Source organism: Fusarium subglutinans (assembly GCF_013396075.1).
Source record: "Fusarium subglutinans strain NRRL 66333 chromosome Unknown NRRL66333_c0000005, whole genome shotgun sequence".
NCBI classification, from domain to species: Eukaryota; Fungi; Ascomycota; class Sordariomycetes; order Hypocreales; family Nectriaceae; genus Fusarium; species Fusarium subglutinans.
Window position 1 is genome coordinate 399421 of NW_023502068.1, and position 16116 is coordinate 415536.

Below are 16116 nucleotides of genomic sequence, written 5' to 3' on the forward strand. Positions count from 1 at the left end.
TGAAATTGTTTAAGTTCACAGGCTGATTTAAAGTAATGCCTCCAGACACTAAGGTACCTGCCTAGAGAATCCACTAAGAGACAGCTGCATAAGGTGGGTCAGTCCCCGGACAAGTCTTGCACCTACCTCCGTGGAGGAAAGAAAACTCGGGACCTCGATCCTACCTTTCTTAAGGGATAAAAATACTTAGGCAACTTATTTTAGGTACCTAGGTAGTGTCAGTTTCAGACAAGTTTAGGATACCTTACCTTTTGAGGAGTTTACTTTTTTACCCTAATAAACTTAGATCTGATGTTTTCTTGCTCCCCGAGACCCGGACGGGAATCCGTAGTCTACTAAGTTTGCTCCGTTCCGTCCTGGCGTAGCATTAATTATTGCGACGACATACGAATACCTTGTTGGCGAGCGGCCCGCAGAATTGGGTTTGTATTTACGAGATACGGAATACGATTTTATTATTATAAACGAGGCCCAATTGCAACATTTTCTCTTTCCTCCCTGGTCTCGCCAACTAAAGCATCCTCCATCTTGCAACGACATTAGAACAAGGAATCCTCCAGCTTCGTCCATTCATTATCCACTCATCTCGGCTGTGCCATTCGACACGCGGCCCACCTGTCATGAATCGATGCTACGATATTTTAATCTATGATTCTTCCTTTTCTTCAATACACCGCGAACTAGGTCCAGATAGGAAACCGATTCAGAGCGATACGCGAGAACCATTAAAACGACTAGACAAGTAACCATCCAATGAGAATCTGCTCGCATGAAGGAATTGGTTCTATTTACAACGAAACAAAGCTCGCATCGGGAGTTCGGGTCAAAAATCACGCCGATTATACAAGTCGACACGGTCAGCCGAGAATGCCAACCCTTGTAGCGTCGCGTTCTGCACTTGGCAAATATCTTGACCTCGTTACCCGATGACAGTGATTTTAGGGGTTCTGGAAAAGGGAGGCCTCCTCCGACTTGGTGTGACAGAGTTGGGTGATGATAATACTTAAACAAGATATATAGGCTTCATAGCCTTAGAACGACCATCTTGGCTAAGCACCAAGGCATGCTGATATCACCTTGTCCTAGGCTGTGTTGCTTTCCTTAGAAAAGGACAAAAGACAGATGCCAACTCTTCCGAAGAGCGGGATGATACTTGTTGTAGTCGAACAAAGCGATCGAACAGAGAGACTTGGAACATAGTTATGCTCTATTCTTGACTGAGCTTGATGATGAGTCCTCCACGATCTCTCGCCGTTTGTCTACCTAACTTTGTAGATGCTGAGCATGTAGAGAAAAGTGCCAAGACAGTGTGTCACAAACACATCACAGCAGCTGTACAGCCTCTTTTTCGTAATATTACATCAAATCTTAGCGAGACCTGGAAACATATCATGGTCTCCGTCTCCGTCTCCGTCTCCGTTTCTCGGCGCTGGTACTCAAAATCGTACCGACGGGATGCCGGTTACCGCTGTGTAAGACCCTGTACTGATTGCAATGATCCTCCAATATACAAACTAACACGCGTCTTCAACACTGCCCTGTTGCAGAAATGGCATTGGTACGCCTTTATTCTTTTCTAACATCTATTCCACCAAAAACCCTCCGCCCATATCGTCGTCATCTGCCATGTCAAACTCTTCAGTAACATCGCTCGGAGCATCCTCAATCTCTTGGTCCAGCTGTGCCTCTTTAGCCGCTTTATCATCCGCTGCCTTTCTTTCATCTGCGTCCACACCGCTCCAAATCTGTTCTCTAATACGTAACGACATCATGAACTTCCTCCAAGCCTTGAGTGCACGGTGTCTTCTCCGCTCATCCTCTATCTCTTGTTCCAGATCACCTAGGCTATCAATAATAGTTCTCACAGCTTCTTCGTACTCTTTAGCGACCACTATGCCGGTTAACACGGCTGTGCCATGTTGTCCTTTGAATGAGAAGCCGGTAAGAGCGGGTGCGTAGTCGACTCCGGCCATAAACGCTGCTCGTGCTGCATGCTCGTGGATAATGTGAGCTCCTCCTTTAGGAATCATGGTTGGTACATAAACATCGATATTTCCAAACTTGTTCTTCGGTACCAAGCCATTCCGCACTGGGGGTGGTTCGTAGAGTTCTGTCTGGTCCTCGGTGTAGATAGGTGTCCCGGCATCTCCTTGGCTATCCTCATCTTGGTCGTCATCCAGAGGATTTTTTGGTTTCGCTTTTTTAGGTAGCCATTTGACAGGTATTTCCAGTGGCTTGACCTCCCGGCCTAAACGATACCATTTATCCGCACTTCTTGCAATACGAACATCTTTCCGTCGGTAGATCTTCTCGAGCGGTGCTTTACTACCTGCAGCAACTGTTCCAGAAGGTGTCGCCCCAGGAACAAGAACCTCATGACGTCGAAGATGTCGTTCAAGCGCAAAGACTGGATGGTCTTTGAAGTCCTGTACATTCCTTGGCATAGGCTCTCTCGCCTCGATACCTACGAGTTCGTTATCCTCAATTTGATCGAGATCTGTCCGTCGCCGCCGGCCGTAGAGTTTCATGACCCGTCTCCACCAAACATCCCCGCCTTCGCAAGCAGTGTCTATTCTCGATCTTCGGGTCTTTGCTGTATAAGCCTTCGCATACCTCCTTGTGACGTCTTTTGCAGTCCCATCCTCATCAAATGCTACCACATAGGAAAGGAAATTCTCCTTATCAGTGATGGGTGGCTCCAAGGCTTTCGGCTTCCAAAAAGTATGAGTAACCATAGCATCTACCGGTTGCCACTTCTGATGTCCGACGTCCAGGATCTCGACCCAGTACACAGGATATGAGGATTCTTTTATTCGTTTGCGAATTTCAAAAGCTGGCTGAGGTTTCGGGGGAAGTTTTGCCGGTGTAAAGTTATATGATGTTGCGTTTGGGTGCCCCAACCTTCGACGTGCTGAAGAACTGCCAGATGGTGTACCATATCCAGCACTGGCCATTTCTTGATACTTAGCCATAGTAGCCCGCACTTGTGCATTTTTCTCTTCTATTGCCGAGAGCTTTTTCGGCCTTTGTTTTGGTTTCGGCATCGATGGGGCTCCAGATGTACACGCGAGGGGTTGCAGAGAGCATACCAAACGTGTCTGCACGCCAACGCTTCGTAAAAGGGCGCAATACAGCTGCGCTCCAACATCTCTAGACCCTTGTAGCTTTTTTGCCGCTTCTCGGAAATCGTCACGATCCAAGCAACTTTCCATATCATCTGGCGGTTCATGCTGTGGATCTGTTAGCCGAGACCTCTCGATTGTGCGCTCGACTTACATCTTTCAGTTGTTCTACGTCTTCCGCCCATAAAGCACGCCTTAGACCCCTTTCGGTAACTTCATACTTCGTCTTCCACACACCCTCTGCCTGCTTGAGACCAGTCTTCAGACTGTCAGTCCTTCCAAATTGTGGAAGGTGTGCGCCAGGGGTGAGGTAGTTGACTGTCTTGTCCGTCAAATGCGGTCGCAGGTAGTCTTGTACTTTGCCATCATTACACCAATGATTGCGACGTGCAGCGTGTGACAGCAGACACATAAGATGTGTTTTGTGTATATCCATCCGTGTCTTGCGCTCCTCTCTGCTGATTGGTTTGCGCCTCTCGGCAACCTTCTTTGCCTGAACCGTGGATGATTGATGGGCTGTCAGATTGAGCTCTAACGACTTTGGTTCTTCGGATTTGCCTAAATCTTGGAGGGGTGCTGTAAAGTCCACATCCTCGAACATGATGTCCTCATCCTCATCATCGTCGGATTCTAGCTCCATAGTCTGCATCGTCGGCTGAGGCAAGGCAACATCTTCGAACTCAACATCCTCGTCTTCATCGTCATCGTCCTCTTCTTCTTCCTTGTCCGTGACTTGCACTGGAGGTGCTTTGCTTGGTTCTGGTTGTTTTGAAGCTGCTTCTGATGTCTTTCCTGATTCCGGTATTACTCTGCTTGGCCCAGCACGACGTCGCTTTAAAGGTCGTTCTGGTGATGACCGATCCCGTGAATTCACACCAGCTTCCGCAAGCATATCCTGGTAGATCTCTCCTCCAGTTGGCACTGAAGCTGCAGCTCCCCTCCGAGCGCTAGCCCTTGTCGCAGGACGCTTGCGACCTACCATTTTGGTGTCATGATGTAAATCGACCTGAAGGTGACAAATTGTGAGCGCGCAACTTGTCGCAAACTTGGTGTGAGTGATTGCCCGGTTGCGTCATACGGCTAGCACTATGAGTCGCGAGGTCACGTGCGCGTCATTACTTGACCCTCCTGGAAATAGATGTCAAAATAAACTCAGCAAAGGTATCCTAAATTTGGCAAAGGCACCCTAAGCTTAGCAAAGATATTCTACAGTAACTTAAAGTATGCTAAGTCAAGCTAAGTCTTTTTGTGACTTAGGATCAAGGTCCTGAGTTTTCTTTCCTCCCGTAGCTTGTTTAACTACTCCGTAGCATCTCTAGCAGTGTATCTATCAGTTTAGGTGCCTTAGTTTCCGATCAACTCGACTGACATTCGAACAACTCAGCTCTATCTTCATGTAGCATATCAGTCCCACGTTTCCATGTTCTGCATCACTCTATATGAGTGTTTGAGCCCTCCTTGGTAGAACGTCAAAAGGATGAGATCGATATCAGTAATTCCAATGCCCTCAAAACGGAGACGGCTCAATTCAAAACAGTTTCCATTTACTAAGACCTCCGATTATTAGCATATCACCAAGCGTTGTACTAGGTAACTAGAGGGTTGATGAAACTTTGTTGGAACTTTGCCATTGCTGAAGTCTCGGGTGATCAGTAATCGGCCTTGGACTACGGAGTAATGCCCTGGCTTCTCCAGCGGCCCCAACAATTAGTGTGCTTACACATCATGAAGCGCCCCTGGATACTCATCCTCTTCCACCAACAATTTTTTGTACATGCTCCTTCGAGGCCGAAGCGCCAATGATGACGCGAAAGATGCTTGTGGCCATTTGACTTTCCGTCGGCATTCTTACGGCCAGGTCCGGATGTCGTGTAAACTTGTTGTAGCCTCACGAGCTAGGAGTATCGATATTTGTCAGTATAAATTGTAAAGAGGGACATAAAGGGGCATGATGGCCTGCCTTTCAGGAGATTCTCATATCACAATAAGAAATAACCTCAACACAATCCAACTATATATCCATATTCTTCCTCGATTAGCCATGTCTAGCAAACCAATTGTCTTAGTGACTGGCGCGAATGGCTATATTGCCGGGCCTGTCATCGAAGCTTTTCTAAAGGCAGGTTATGCTGTCCGTGGAACTGTTCGCTCAAAGTCTTCGGCAGATCCTCTGGTCAGGGCTCTGTCTTCATATGACGAAGACCTTGAAATTGTCGAAGTCCCGGACATTGTCGCACCAGGAGCCTTCGATTCTGCGGTCAAGGGTAAGTGTCTCTTCTATCTGCGATGACTTGGATCTCACAATAACAGGTGTTCATGCTATCGCACATCTTGCTGCTGGAGTAAGTCTCAGCTTTACAGACCCCGAACCTGTCCTTGAAGTCGCTATTCAGGGAACACTGGGTGTTCTCGAGTCTGCCATTGCCGAGTCGTCCGTTAAATCGGTTGTGCTTATGTCCTCCATTGCCTCTATCATTAACGGCAGCAAACAAGCACCTGCTAGATTTACAGAAGCAGATTGGAATGATGAAGCTTTGGCAGCTGTTAAGAAGCTCGGAAAAGAGTCACCCAGCCCTTTGATCTATGCCGCGAGCAAAGTGGCAAGTGAGAGAGCCTTTTGGGAGTTCCGCGACGAAAGAAGCCCCTTTTTCACCATGACTGCACTCAATCCAGTGTAAGCTATCCCCAGAGACACTGCCAATTCACTGAGCAAATCTAACGATGTCGCCGAAGTTTTGTCATGGGACCGCAACCAGGTCTTGAGTCCATCTCGAAGATTGGTGGAACAACTGCCTTTATCTGGCAGATACTTTCGGGTCAAGAGATCCCCAAGCCACTGACACCAAATCCTGGATATGTTGATGTTCGAGATATTGCACGAGTTGCTGTCTTCAGCGTCGACCACCCCGACAAGGCAAACGGGGAGCGCTTCCTGTTGGCTTCAGGACTTGTTCCTCCCCAGGCTGCTGCAGACGTTCTTCGTAAGGCATATCCGGAGAGACAAGACATTATCAAAGCTGGAACTCCTGGGCAGGGATACGTTCCCGGCTACAAGTTTCCCGAGGAAAGAGTTCTTGATGCATCGAAGGCAGTCAAAGTGACGGGACAAGCCTTTTATCCTGTCGAACAGACAATTACTGACACGGCCAAGTCTCTTGAGAAGTTTTTATAGAGTTTAGATCAGGATGTCCCTTAGGCAATAAGAATAATAAGAGTTAGTCTTGTTTAGCAGTTGTCTTACTCTCATCAGCTACATATCCAGTGATTGCAGTAACAGGAGGTCTTCACTTCATAACTTCCACACTAGACTTGTGCCAAAACAGTAAAAAAGGTAAACCTGCGTATCGCAGATGGCTGGATCTCTCCCGCCGGGAATTGAACCCGGGTCTCAAGCGTGACAAGCTTGCATACTGACCACTATACTACGGAAGAATTCCGGGCGTTGTCGCCCAGTGTAGAGAGGGGGGTTTGTAGTTGGTAGCAAACAATGGTTGTATATATAGTCTGAGGCTTGGAATGTGGTTACTTGAGAAACTGGAGGCGGCCTTATTCCGCGTGTCTACAACAGTGCTGGTTGGCACTAACAAGATTTCCAAAAGACACATTCTAGAGTCTTACCCAACAGCCTTGCAAAGTTTCACAGTAGTAATCATGCTATGAAGCCAGTGCTTAGTCCGTTTCCCCTGGCTTGTACTTGCCGAGCCTCTCTTTGACTGAGGGGCCCTCGTAAGAAGCTGGTGATGTTTGATGTCAGATAATTTAAACTCGTTATACCGCTAATTATATGCTAGCAGTACCTACGTGCGTTACAAGAGCCTTCTATAATTGGATTTCTAGAACATTTCTCATGGTTGTCAGATCAGTCACATCAAAAGTGGTGTATTTTTCAGTCCTCCTGGAAGTGACTTGGTTGCCTCCACTAGATCTGGCAACATCATACGTCACAGAGTCACTACTAAATTTACCTCATTCCCCAGATATCATTGGATGATCCTCAGCGGGAGGGCGGACTCTGTGGGGTCCAGAGATTAGAGCAAAAGCCCTTTGCTTTTGTCGATCTTAGCAACGAGTTATTGTTTGTTTAGTACGAGAAGCTTGACTTCTCTAGGAACGATCACAAGCTCTGAGGATCACCGTTCTTATGAACAGACTCTTTATGAAAATGAGTTGCAATAGTAATACGGAATCTCTTTCAACCTCTTAAAAAGCAGCTCAAGTAATACCGTGACTTAAGAACATGACTATCGTGGAAGCTGTTCGGGCCAGGAATGGAATCACCCTGCAGAACCCAACGTCAGGAAGATCTGGCAGATTCACTTGGCTTGGAAGCCAGCCATCTTACACTACAATGCCAAGAATGTGCATCAAAAACGAGATTTTGCGAGTTGCTAGCCTGGTGCAGGCCTGTAGATTCATGCTGCAGCTAGACGCTTGCGCTGGTTCCTGGTGAAAGGCGTGCCTTGTATCCAAGCTGTGAAGACTCGACAACCTTGTCTTCAGCTGCATTTGCACTATAATCAGCTCCCTATGTTTGGTTTTTGATAAACAGCATCAAATTCGTCCACAAAATTCGACGTTGTGTTCATCAGGTATTGTGATCTCATGTTAAAGTTCCATATAACAGAAATGACAGGTATCCCCTACGCAAGATATTAAGCACGTATGGGTAAATAGATGTCTTGGATAGATAGGACATCGATTGATACTGTTCACCATAAAAATCATTTTCCCGAATGCTAAAAGTATTCTAGAAGTTTGGGGAGATAATCTTCGATGGTGTTGGGGCATTTAACTCGCTGGCGAGGGACAGCGAACACAGCCATTTTTATTCCATGGTTTTGTTCTGCTTTGCTTCGGCGCTGCTTTTGCATTTTTTGTCAAAGTTCAGTAAAAGTCTTCCTACCATATATTTGTTCAAGACATACTATAGCTCCTGAGCATTCACTTGTTCTGCCATAGAACATGCACTGGTCGAAAAACAACAAAAGATTTGGAGAACAACAACACCTTACTTGTTTGCTTGCCTGCATTGTTCACATCAATGTTACCATTACAGATGTCTTGTTCTAACGCGCTCTGAACAAAGGGGCTTCAGAACACCACCCAAACATGTATGACCTAGGAGTATATATATATATAAATGTCGAGTGCTTCAGCATAACCTGAAAACCAACAGTTCCAACCACAATTTACACATCAACACACAAGCAACAGTTTCAAAAACTAAACTATCAACTAATTCTTAAAACAAAAAATCACTACCACATCAACAATATGTGTTATCGAAGCATCACTCACACTATGCGCTGCGATGCGCGACCTGTCATTTCTGATGGTAGTAAAGTCTACACTGACCCGTTCGCCTATCCCCTCCCATGCAGCTGCGGCCCTGAGCACTTTGTGCCAAGTTACCTTCGATGTGAGGATCATGGCTGCTGCATGAAGAAGGTCCGTATGGATTGGTGCCCCAATGTTGCTGATTGCGACGAGGTCTACGAAGTCCATCGCTATGTCCAGTCTCATCGTCGACCACGGAATATCTGGGGTCCCATTAACATGCTCGGCGACAGCTTCAATTCTCTCTGGAGTCTCCCCATGATTCAAGAAAAGCAAAAGGCTTGGGATTATGTTCCGGACTTGGAGAAGTGTCTCTTCACTGGAAAGATGCCACATTTGACGGCTGTCCCACCTCCTTTCTGCAAGGCGGTTGAGAACCTTACCAACACTGGCCGTCTCATTGTCCAAACACATGATCAGCTGGGTGCTCTTCGCAACGAAACTGCTGTTCGCCGAACCATGCACGATACTTTCCACGGAGATGCTTGCTCGCGTGTGCTTAATGAGTGGGAGTGCCCTCTCCAAGGACCTATCGCAACTGCAGAACTTCTGGACAAGCAAATGGTCAAGAACCTGGTGAAGCAGCAGGAGATCTTCAACACATGCTGGACCTTCATTCAAAGCATGATGTGGTCTCGTCAAGTGGGCAAAAGCCTTGTGATCCAGAATGTACCAGTCGTTTGGGATGAGTAGAAATGACTTGGGTCATCCGCTGAGGGTGTCTGGTGGTTGAATTTGGCATGCATTTCTTTTTAAGTTGGGCGTTTGGGATAGGGAAAGGTTAGTTTCGATTATAGAGGAGCATATAGAGAATAATGAACTTGTATTCATAAGTCAATCATCCGGGTCACAATGATCAAAGTAAATGTCCCAAATAGTGAAGTCATTTGACGCTTGAGTGAAGCTGTGGGTGTATAGAAGTATGTAGAAGGCCTCCTGCTTAATTCGCAATGATAGCCGTCATCGTATAGGGGTCAGTACATCAGTTTGTGGCTCTTGGAAGCACTGAAAACGCAAGTTCGAGTCTTGCTGACGGCAAACCGCTGTTTTTGAAGCTATGTTGTGTCCAACTTTTTAATATCAGAATGATGGTGCTTTTTGGAGTGCTTTGGCATGACATTGTGCTGAATAACTTAAATTATAAGCTAAGCTCTGGTTGTAGTTCCTTGCTCCTTAAGAGTCCTATATTATTATAGGATTACTTATTTACATTATGTAGTTTAGGTTATAGAATTTAAAACGTACTTAAAGTATATGCTCTTCTGTATAGGTATAGCATTCTTAAATCCACATACTGTCTATTCTCTATTAATTCCATGAGTTGAACTCGGCTCTCTTACAAGTTCAAGATTTCTCAACGGATTGTAATTAACCTCACTAACAACAAAAGACAAATGAACAGCGATAAACAAAGCAGATGTCTTCAACGTCGAGACAAAGGCTACAAGTAGACGTTTAACAATTAACTAACCACCCTGCCCTGCCGCCACCCATTGTTCAGCTGTCCTTTGTAATGGAGGGGTTTGGAGGGGTAATTCAATTGGTGTGCTGCCATTGCTGCAAAACACTAAAAACTTACCACCAAAGATAAACATTAACTATCCCTTGGAAGCAGCAAAAGATAATTATTTTGCCGTCAGCAAGACTCGAACTTGCGTTTTCAGTGCTTCATTGGTAGCCACAAACTGATGTACTGACCCCTATACGATGACGGCTTTTTAGTACTTGACATGGGGTCAAAAATTGCAGTCTATATAACTCATCGCTCACCCCACTCCGTTATCGGCATAACTTGGTAAAAGCTTCGGAGCTTCTCTCACATAACACACAAACCATTCACAATTACACCGGTGTTTCCAAAGCCAAAAAGGAAATTTCAACATTGAATCGACTTCTGGCTTAAAGAGACTCAATAGCAATTAAGTTCAGTACTGGCTTCATTTACCTTTGGAAGGTCCTGCACTGGACATTTACCTAGTCAGCTCACGGAGAAAAGGAAGCAATAACTTAGTATCTTGAGCCAATTTACGCTTCGGCCTGCACAACAAACATCACACACACTCTCCCTCTCAACAATTGAGTTTTTAACATTTGTTCTTTATTTACTTGATATCTTGTCGAATGCTGCTTTGATAACAAAAAGAAAGACCTAAAAGGTAGCAGCCATGGTATCCTTCAGCTGCTATTCATAAAATAATCCAATCCCATTCACAATGCCCCACGCCAGATAACGCCTTGGATGGTGTCGAATTCTATCCGCACAACCGTTCATTTCTCATTTGACGAGTCGTTTGTTTATTTTGTGATCCAGCCAAGGTAATCAGCAACGATCAATGTCACCATACTGCAAGTCAAGTCAGCGAATTATTCAACATTTTCAGGTATCAGAAGGACTTACGCGTGAGGAGCGATGCGGACGTAGTATGTACCGAAACCACGGTAGAAGCGGCCGAGACCCTCTTGCTTAGCAACCTTGGAGAAGCAGTCCATCATGCTGCGGTAGGGCAGCTTGCCGTCAGGTCCCTTGGATTGCTTCTGGAGACGTGTCTTGACAAAGTCGAAGGGCAACGAGAAGAAGGAGGCGAAGAAGCCAGCAATGGCACTGGCAGTGAGAGTCTGGGTGCGGGCGGAGAGATCGGTGTTGTTCTTGAGCTGGACCTTGGCTTCACTGAAGAAAGCAAGCTGACCAAAGTTAAGAGCCATGGCTCGTGCGACTGTGGGAGCAGCACCGGCCCAGAGAGCACCGACACCTTCGCTCTTAGCGATGCTGGTGAGAGCATCAATGACAGACTTATAGTTCTTTCGCTCAGCAAGAGGCTTGAGGCCGTCACTCTGCATTCGGATGAGGGCGAGATCGGCAGGGTTACCAATCATAGCAGCGATACCACCGGCAGTAAGACCAGCAGTTGCTCGTTCTGAGAAGCCGACTGAGCGGTCATCAGCTTTGGCTCGGGCGGACAAGTTTCCCATGAGCGTGTCGAACATGCCCAAGCGGGCCGTGGTGTAGACGGCCTGGCGCAGAAGACCGGCTGAGAGACCAGTGTATAAGTCAAGGACTTTTCCACTGGCAATGATCTGTCGAGTGACAGATAGAGGAGAAGGCTTAGGGCCAGAGGCAGTTCCCTCGCCAGCGAGTTGGATGCGGACCTTGACCATGTCGACAGGCTGGATGACGGACGTGGCCACCATACCGCTGATACCACCGTTTATGAAGGGAAGGGCGGCCCTCATGAGAGGAGTGTGAAGGATGTCATTGGCAATAGCGGCCGAGTCGCCTCGAGCAGCTCCCAACACATCGCTGGTCTTTGAGCGAGCTGATTCAGCTGCTTGCTTAAGTGACTGGCTCATGATGATTGAGTGAGGTGGGTTCGGTTCGAGGAGAGGTCGATCTAAGTTAAGACGAGTTCGATTCGAGTAAGTCGTCGTCTAAGAGGATAGATAGGATGGGCTGCTTGAGACTGGTCTGGCGTGAGTACAATTCAGACCTAAGATGCGGGCATGGCTGGGACTTTATAATATCATGGCTGCTATGGATGGATGTCACCACCAACTACAACCGACTATGGTCGTTCACACAGCCCACAGCCATGATACATGATGATCCAGGAACCGAAGACTTCCGGCGTTGGACCCGAGGCCGGTGGCATGGCCGCTGGACTTGGTGTTGGGCTTGAACTTGGATGGAGGTGGATGCCCGGCCCTGAATGTCCCATAGTGTGGGGGATATCGAGGCTTGTCTTTGGGGTGTCTCTGAGTGACATGGAGGGTGTGTGCAGGGGAGGAGTATGAACTGTAGCCGGGGGTAGATTCCCGCTGGGTCCCTCCCGCGGCACAGTGGATCTGCCCCCGCCATGGCCCGTGGATGTGTTTGGCTTTGGCTGGGCCGGACTGGAGTCACTGGACTGGGTCTGGATACAGGGCACGGCAGAGCAATGACATGGGCAGCAACAGAGAGGAGCTTACCAAAATAACAAGCAGAAAGAAATCGATATCCGAGGATTCGAGTCTTCCCGTTTGATTCCGCGTCTAATTGCCGCGAACAATTAGACGACGTTACAGACTCGAGACGAGTCCAGAGCGGGGGCTGCTTACAACGGAGATTGAATGGCGAAACAAAGCTGACTGAGACGGCGACCCAACCTTGTTGACGGTTGAGCAAAGAGAGAGGAAGAATTTGGAACTGTTGATATTTGGAAACAAGACGGATATTGTTGTTATGCAGGTCTCTCAACAATGGTTCAATACAGTAGCAAGCGAGGACAGAAAGAGGCTTTGCGATCTGCGTCACGTTCAGATGATGAAGGAGGAGCAAGATGAGGGAGGGAGGGGAGGCAGAATAAAAGAACAACAGAGGATGGGCTATTGATACCTCTTTCAGATAAAGGAAAGGGAAAGGAAAGAGGGGGAATAGCACTGCGTGTCTCCGAAGAGGGCCGACAACCGAGAGAAAGGCGAGAGAGAGGAAGCTCTACTGCTACATCAAAGGCAGCACGAGACCTTCCGTGATGTTGATCCAGCTCAGCATCTACTGGCGCATTGATATGAACCACTGGCGACCCTCCACCAGTGGCCAGAGATGGAAGAGAAGGGCAGACGCCGAGCCACTCACCGAGGAACGTCACCATACCAAGGTTCAGTCCGGCGTCAAGCTTGGCCCAAAGTTGTATGTAAGCTGTTGCACGCACGCACAGTGAGTGGTTGCTTTGTTGTTGACGCGTTCGTCAGCTACGGGCTATCGGCTGCAACAGTACAACTAACACAGTAACTGTTGCTGCTTCGTTGCTGTTGAAATGCGGGGTTGATGCTTCAGGACCTGTTTTGATAGAAGCGGATTAATGGCATGTTGATCAAGATCCCGAGAGTTCAGTCGCTTATTTAGGTACAGTACAGTAGTTAGTAGGTGACATTGACAAAGGTTAGCCAATTCGAGTTGTAATCAACGTGACGCTGTTGGTGCCTCGGGATTGGCAACCCCTCATTCTTCTGTAACTGCAGTTACCAAAGAGCTCTTACAGCATCGCACAGCACAGCCCGTATTGGGGACGGTTCCTATGCTTGACTACCAAGGAGCTAGACCTCAATTACAGCAAGTCTCTCAAAGTTATGATGATAATCAGCGTTTTCTATTCGGTTGACTTGTTCTTCAATTCATATCCACTTCAATAGAGCTAGAGCTCCAGCTGCAGTGTAAGTCTGTAGCTTAAGCTTTGGACTTGCTTGCGCTTGACAATGAGGGGCTGGCCATGTCCAAAAGCAATTCATGTGCAAGTAAGTGAGTGGCTGCAGCTACGGCAGGCGTGAAACAGAAGTCACAAGCCCAATCCCCTCTCATCAAAGCCAAGACCTGGGCTCTCGTGTCTTTCTACACCAAAATCGAGAGGTTGTTGTTGGGCGGACGTGGAATGAATGGTTCAACTTATGACGCAACCGACGGTAATAAACGGGAGCTATCTGATAGGCTAGCTTTTAGCTGTCCATCAATCAATGCTTGTCAACATTCGGCGTCTGAAAGTGACATGATAGGAGGAGATGTCATTGCGATGAGGACCTATCCAAGATGACGAAGTCCATGCGATCTGTAAATAGTGCAGACTTGAACTGCAGGTATTCAGTCTGTCTGCAAATAACCGCTTGTACTGCCGCCGCTTGCGCCGCCGCAATCCAGGACCGGCTTTCCATTCTACAGCGCCCGCGGAGCATTCTTATACCAGAACTCAACTCCGGTTCCGGGCCGGGGTTAATATCAGATGCAAAGACGTCGTCCCTTAAAAACGAGGCGTTAGGTGTGCTTCTTCTTCTTCTTCTTCTGATGCTGTATCTTGCATGTGCTAGCTGCGGCATATGATTTGCTTTTGGTGCCTGCTAAAAACCGGATACATCCCACTCGGCAGGTAACAAGATGCTGCATCAACACGAGAAACATCCTGGGCCTCTTGTTGGTTCAGTTGTGCAACGCAATAGTCAAGCCTCGCCAACAAAAGATATCGATGCTCATCAACAGCAACTGGACCTGATCCATCAGCGCGGCTCGTAGTGGATACAGGCGTCAACACTGCCGATTGCGACTCCACAGGGCTACAGAGGGTCTAGTTACCTTATTCAATGGACTCTATCGCTGAAACCCTCTGCCTGGTCTCTCTTTGATCATTGCTGCCCCTCCGAGGTTCTATGCTTTGAGATATCAACACAATGGTCAGACTATCCTTAAATCGCGCGTCCATAAAAAAGGGAAAAAACCTGGACCATCATACCTAGTAACGCTCAATACTCAAATGTTACAGCTGTTTGATACCCGGCTGGTCTAGACCCTATTTCCGTCCCACCCCCGGCCGTCATCAGGAACCAAGCAAGGGTTGTCTCAAACTAGGACATTGAAGTCCTGACATGATGCAAGGATACCAAAGTTACGACATTCTTTGCGCTTAGCTTGGCTACGGTCTAATTAAAGCCGCAACTCTGGTCTGTTCTGTTTGATATCCTCGGTTATGGCGTCGAAAACTTCAGACCGACCGCGGGCTGTGTAAACACGTCACTTTTCCAGAAATCCGAGCAAGATATCCGCCGTGGATGGGGTGAAGGCCATTCACTCATCCAAGTCACTACTAGACTCTGAGTTTCGTGGCAGGCTGATGTCACATTTCACATGTGAACTGTTTTGACTCTCTCAACAACAGATAACCAAACCGTTCATAACGGCCCGTTTTTCGCAAGACATGTAATGCAACGTGAAGGCGCTCAACAACAGACACACATCAGAAGTACGGCTAGGGCGGTTAGGACGGGTCTTAGAACAAGAGCCTCATCTTGAGATAGCGTCCATTTACAAGGCTACATACCTATTCATCTTAGTTACCTAGTCAGTGGAGTCTCTGGAAATTCTAGACATGGTTGATCAAGGGCAACACTCATTCATTGGATTCTTTCAAGTCCGGCGCAGGTCCCGAGGAAGTATGTTCCGAGGAGGCACCAATTTTCGGAATCGTCACTACCAACCGATAAGCAGACCGCTAACACATGGATCCTTACCTCTAGGCTCTACGGGTCTATATCTTATCACAGCAGAGATTTAATTGAAAATTAAACATGTGAATTAGGTTGGGGTTTCAACAAGACTCGATAGTCTGGATCGTGTCTCCAAAATTGGAGTTGAGACATGGGAAATTTTCATCATGGAACCCCAACCCCCAAAGATTCAGCCCTAGCAACTTAAACCCCAAAATCTTGAGATTCGTACATGACGAAGAGCAGGGAGTGTGCGGGGCCCCTGATGCTTCATGGCATCTCCGGTTCCTTCGGTCCTATCTTCCTATAATGTACTCCGTAGACAGCTTGGGGGAGTGGCACAAATGGTTAAGCTGTGATATCTGAGAGACTATTTGGAGCATATGGGGGCTCTGGTCTACCCATCCTACATGCAAGGTGCCATCTTGAGCCACAGCAGCCTCACCATAAACCTCTCAAGAAGCACGTCATTAGACATGTAGGAAGTACTAAGACAAACATGATGCTGAGCTAATAACCCCCATCTTTCTCTTGTCGTGAAGACCTCATCATATCAATCACCCCATGGCACGGCAAGAAACGGGTATCGACGCCTCGATAGACTTGACTTCCATCTCCAACAGGGTTACTCCAACACTCCATCTCCAAGATAGTC

The 16116-nt window shown here is 47.3% G+C and overlaps 4 protein-coding genes across 4 annotated transcripts; 2 read left to right on the forward strand and 2 right to left on the reverse strand.

The window, feature by feature from the left end:
* Positions 1 to 1583: 1583 nt before the first annotated feature.
* Positions 1584 to 4104, reverse strand: FSUBG_1174 (xeroderma pigmentosum group C complementing factor; the record flags this gene model as incomplete). The annotated part of the gene is made up of 2 exons (XM_036676454.1): positions 1584 to 3230; positions 3277 to 4104. 2 exons carry the CDS (start codon positions 4102 to 4104, stop codon positions 1584 to 1586), a joined length of 2475 nt encoding a protein of 824 aa, XP_036543342.1.
* A 1059-nt stretch (positions 4105 to 5163) lies between these two features.
* Positions 5164 to 6294, forward strand: FSUBG_1175 (dihydroflavonol 4-reductase; the record flags this gene model as incomplete). Its single annotated transcript, XM_036676465.1, has 3 exons — positions 5164 to 5386; positions 5433 to 5796; positions 5856 to 6294. The coding sequence occupies 3 exons, from the start codon at positions 5164 to 5166 to the stop codon at positions 6292 to 6294; spliced, it is 1026 nt and encodes a 341-aa protein (XP_036543343.1).
* Positions 6295 to 8423: 2129 nt separating this feature from the next.
* On the forward strand, positions 8424 to 9152 carry FSUBG_1176 (uncharacterized protein; the record flags this gene model as incomplete). The annotated part of the gene is made up of 1 exon (XM_036676476.1): positions 8424 to 9152. The coding sequence occupies one exon, from the start codon at positions 8424 to 8426 to the stop codon at positions 9150 to 9152; it is 729 nt and encodes a 242-aa protein (XP_036543344.1).
* Positions 9153 to 10754: 1602 nt separating this feature from the next.
* Positions 10755 to 11807, reverse strand: FSUBG_1177 (mitochondrial 2-oxoglutarate malate carrier; the record flags this gene model as incomplete). The annotated part of the gene is made up of 2 exons (XM_036676487.1): positions 10755 to 10803; positions 10858 to 11807. 2 exons carry the CDS (start codon positions 11805 to 11807, stop codon positions 10755 to 10757), a joined length of 999 nt encoding a protein of 332 aa, XP_036543345.1.
* Between the last annotated feature and the right edge of the window lie 4309 nt (positions 11808 to 16116).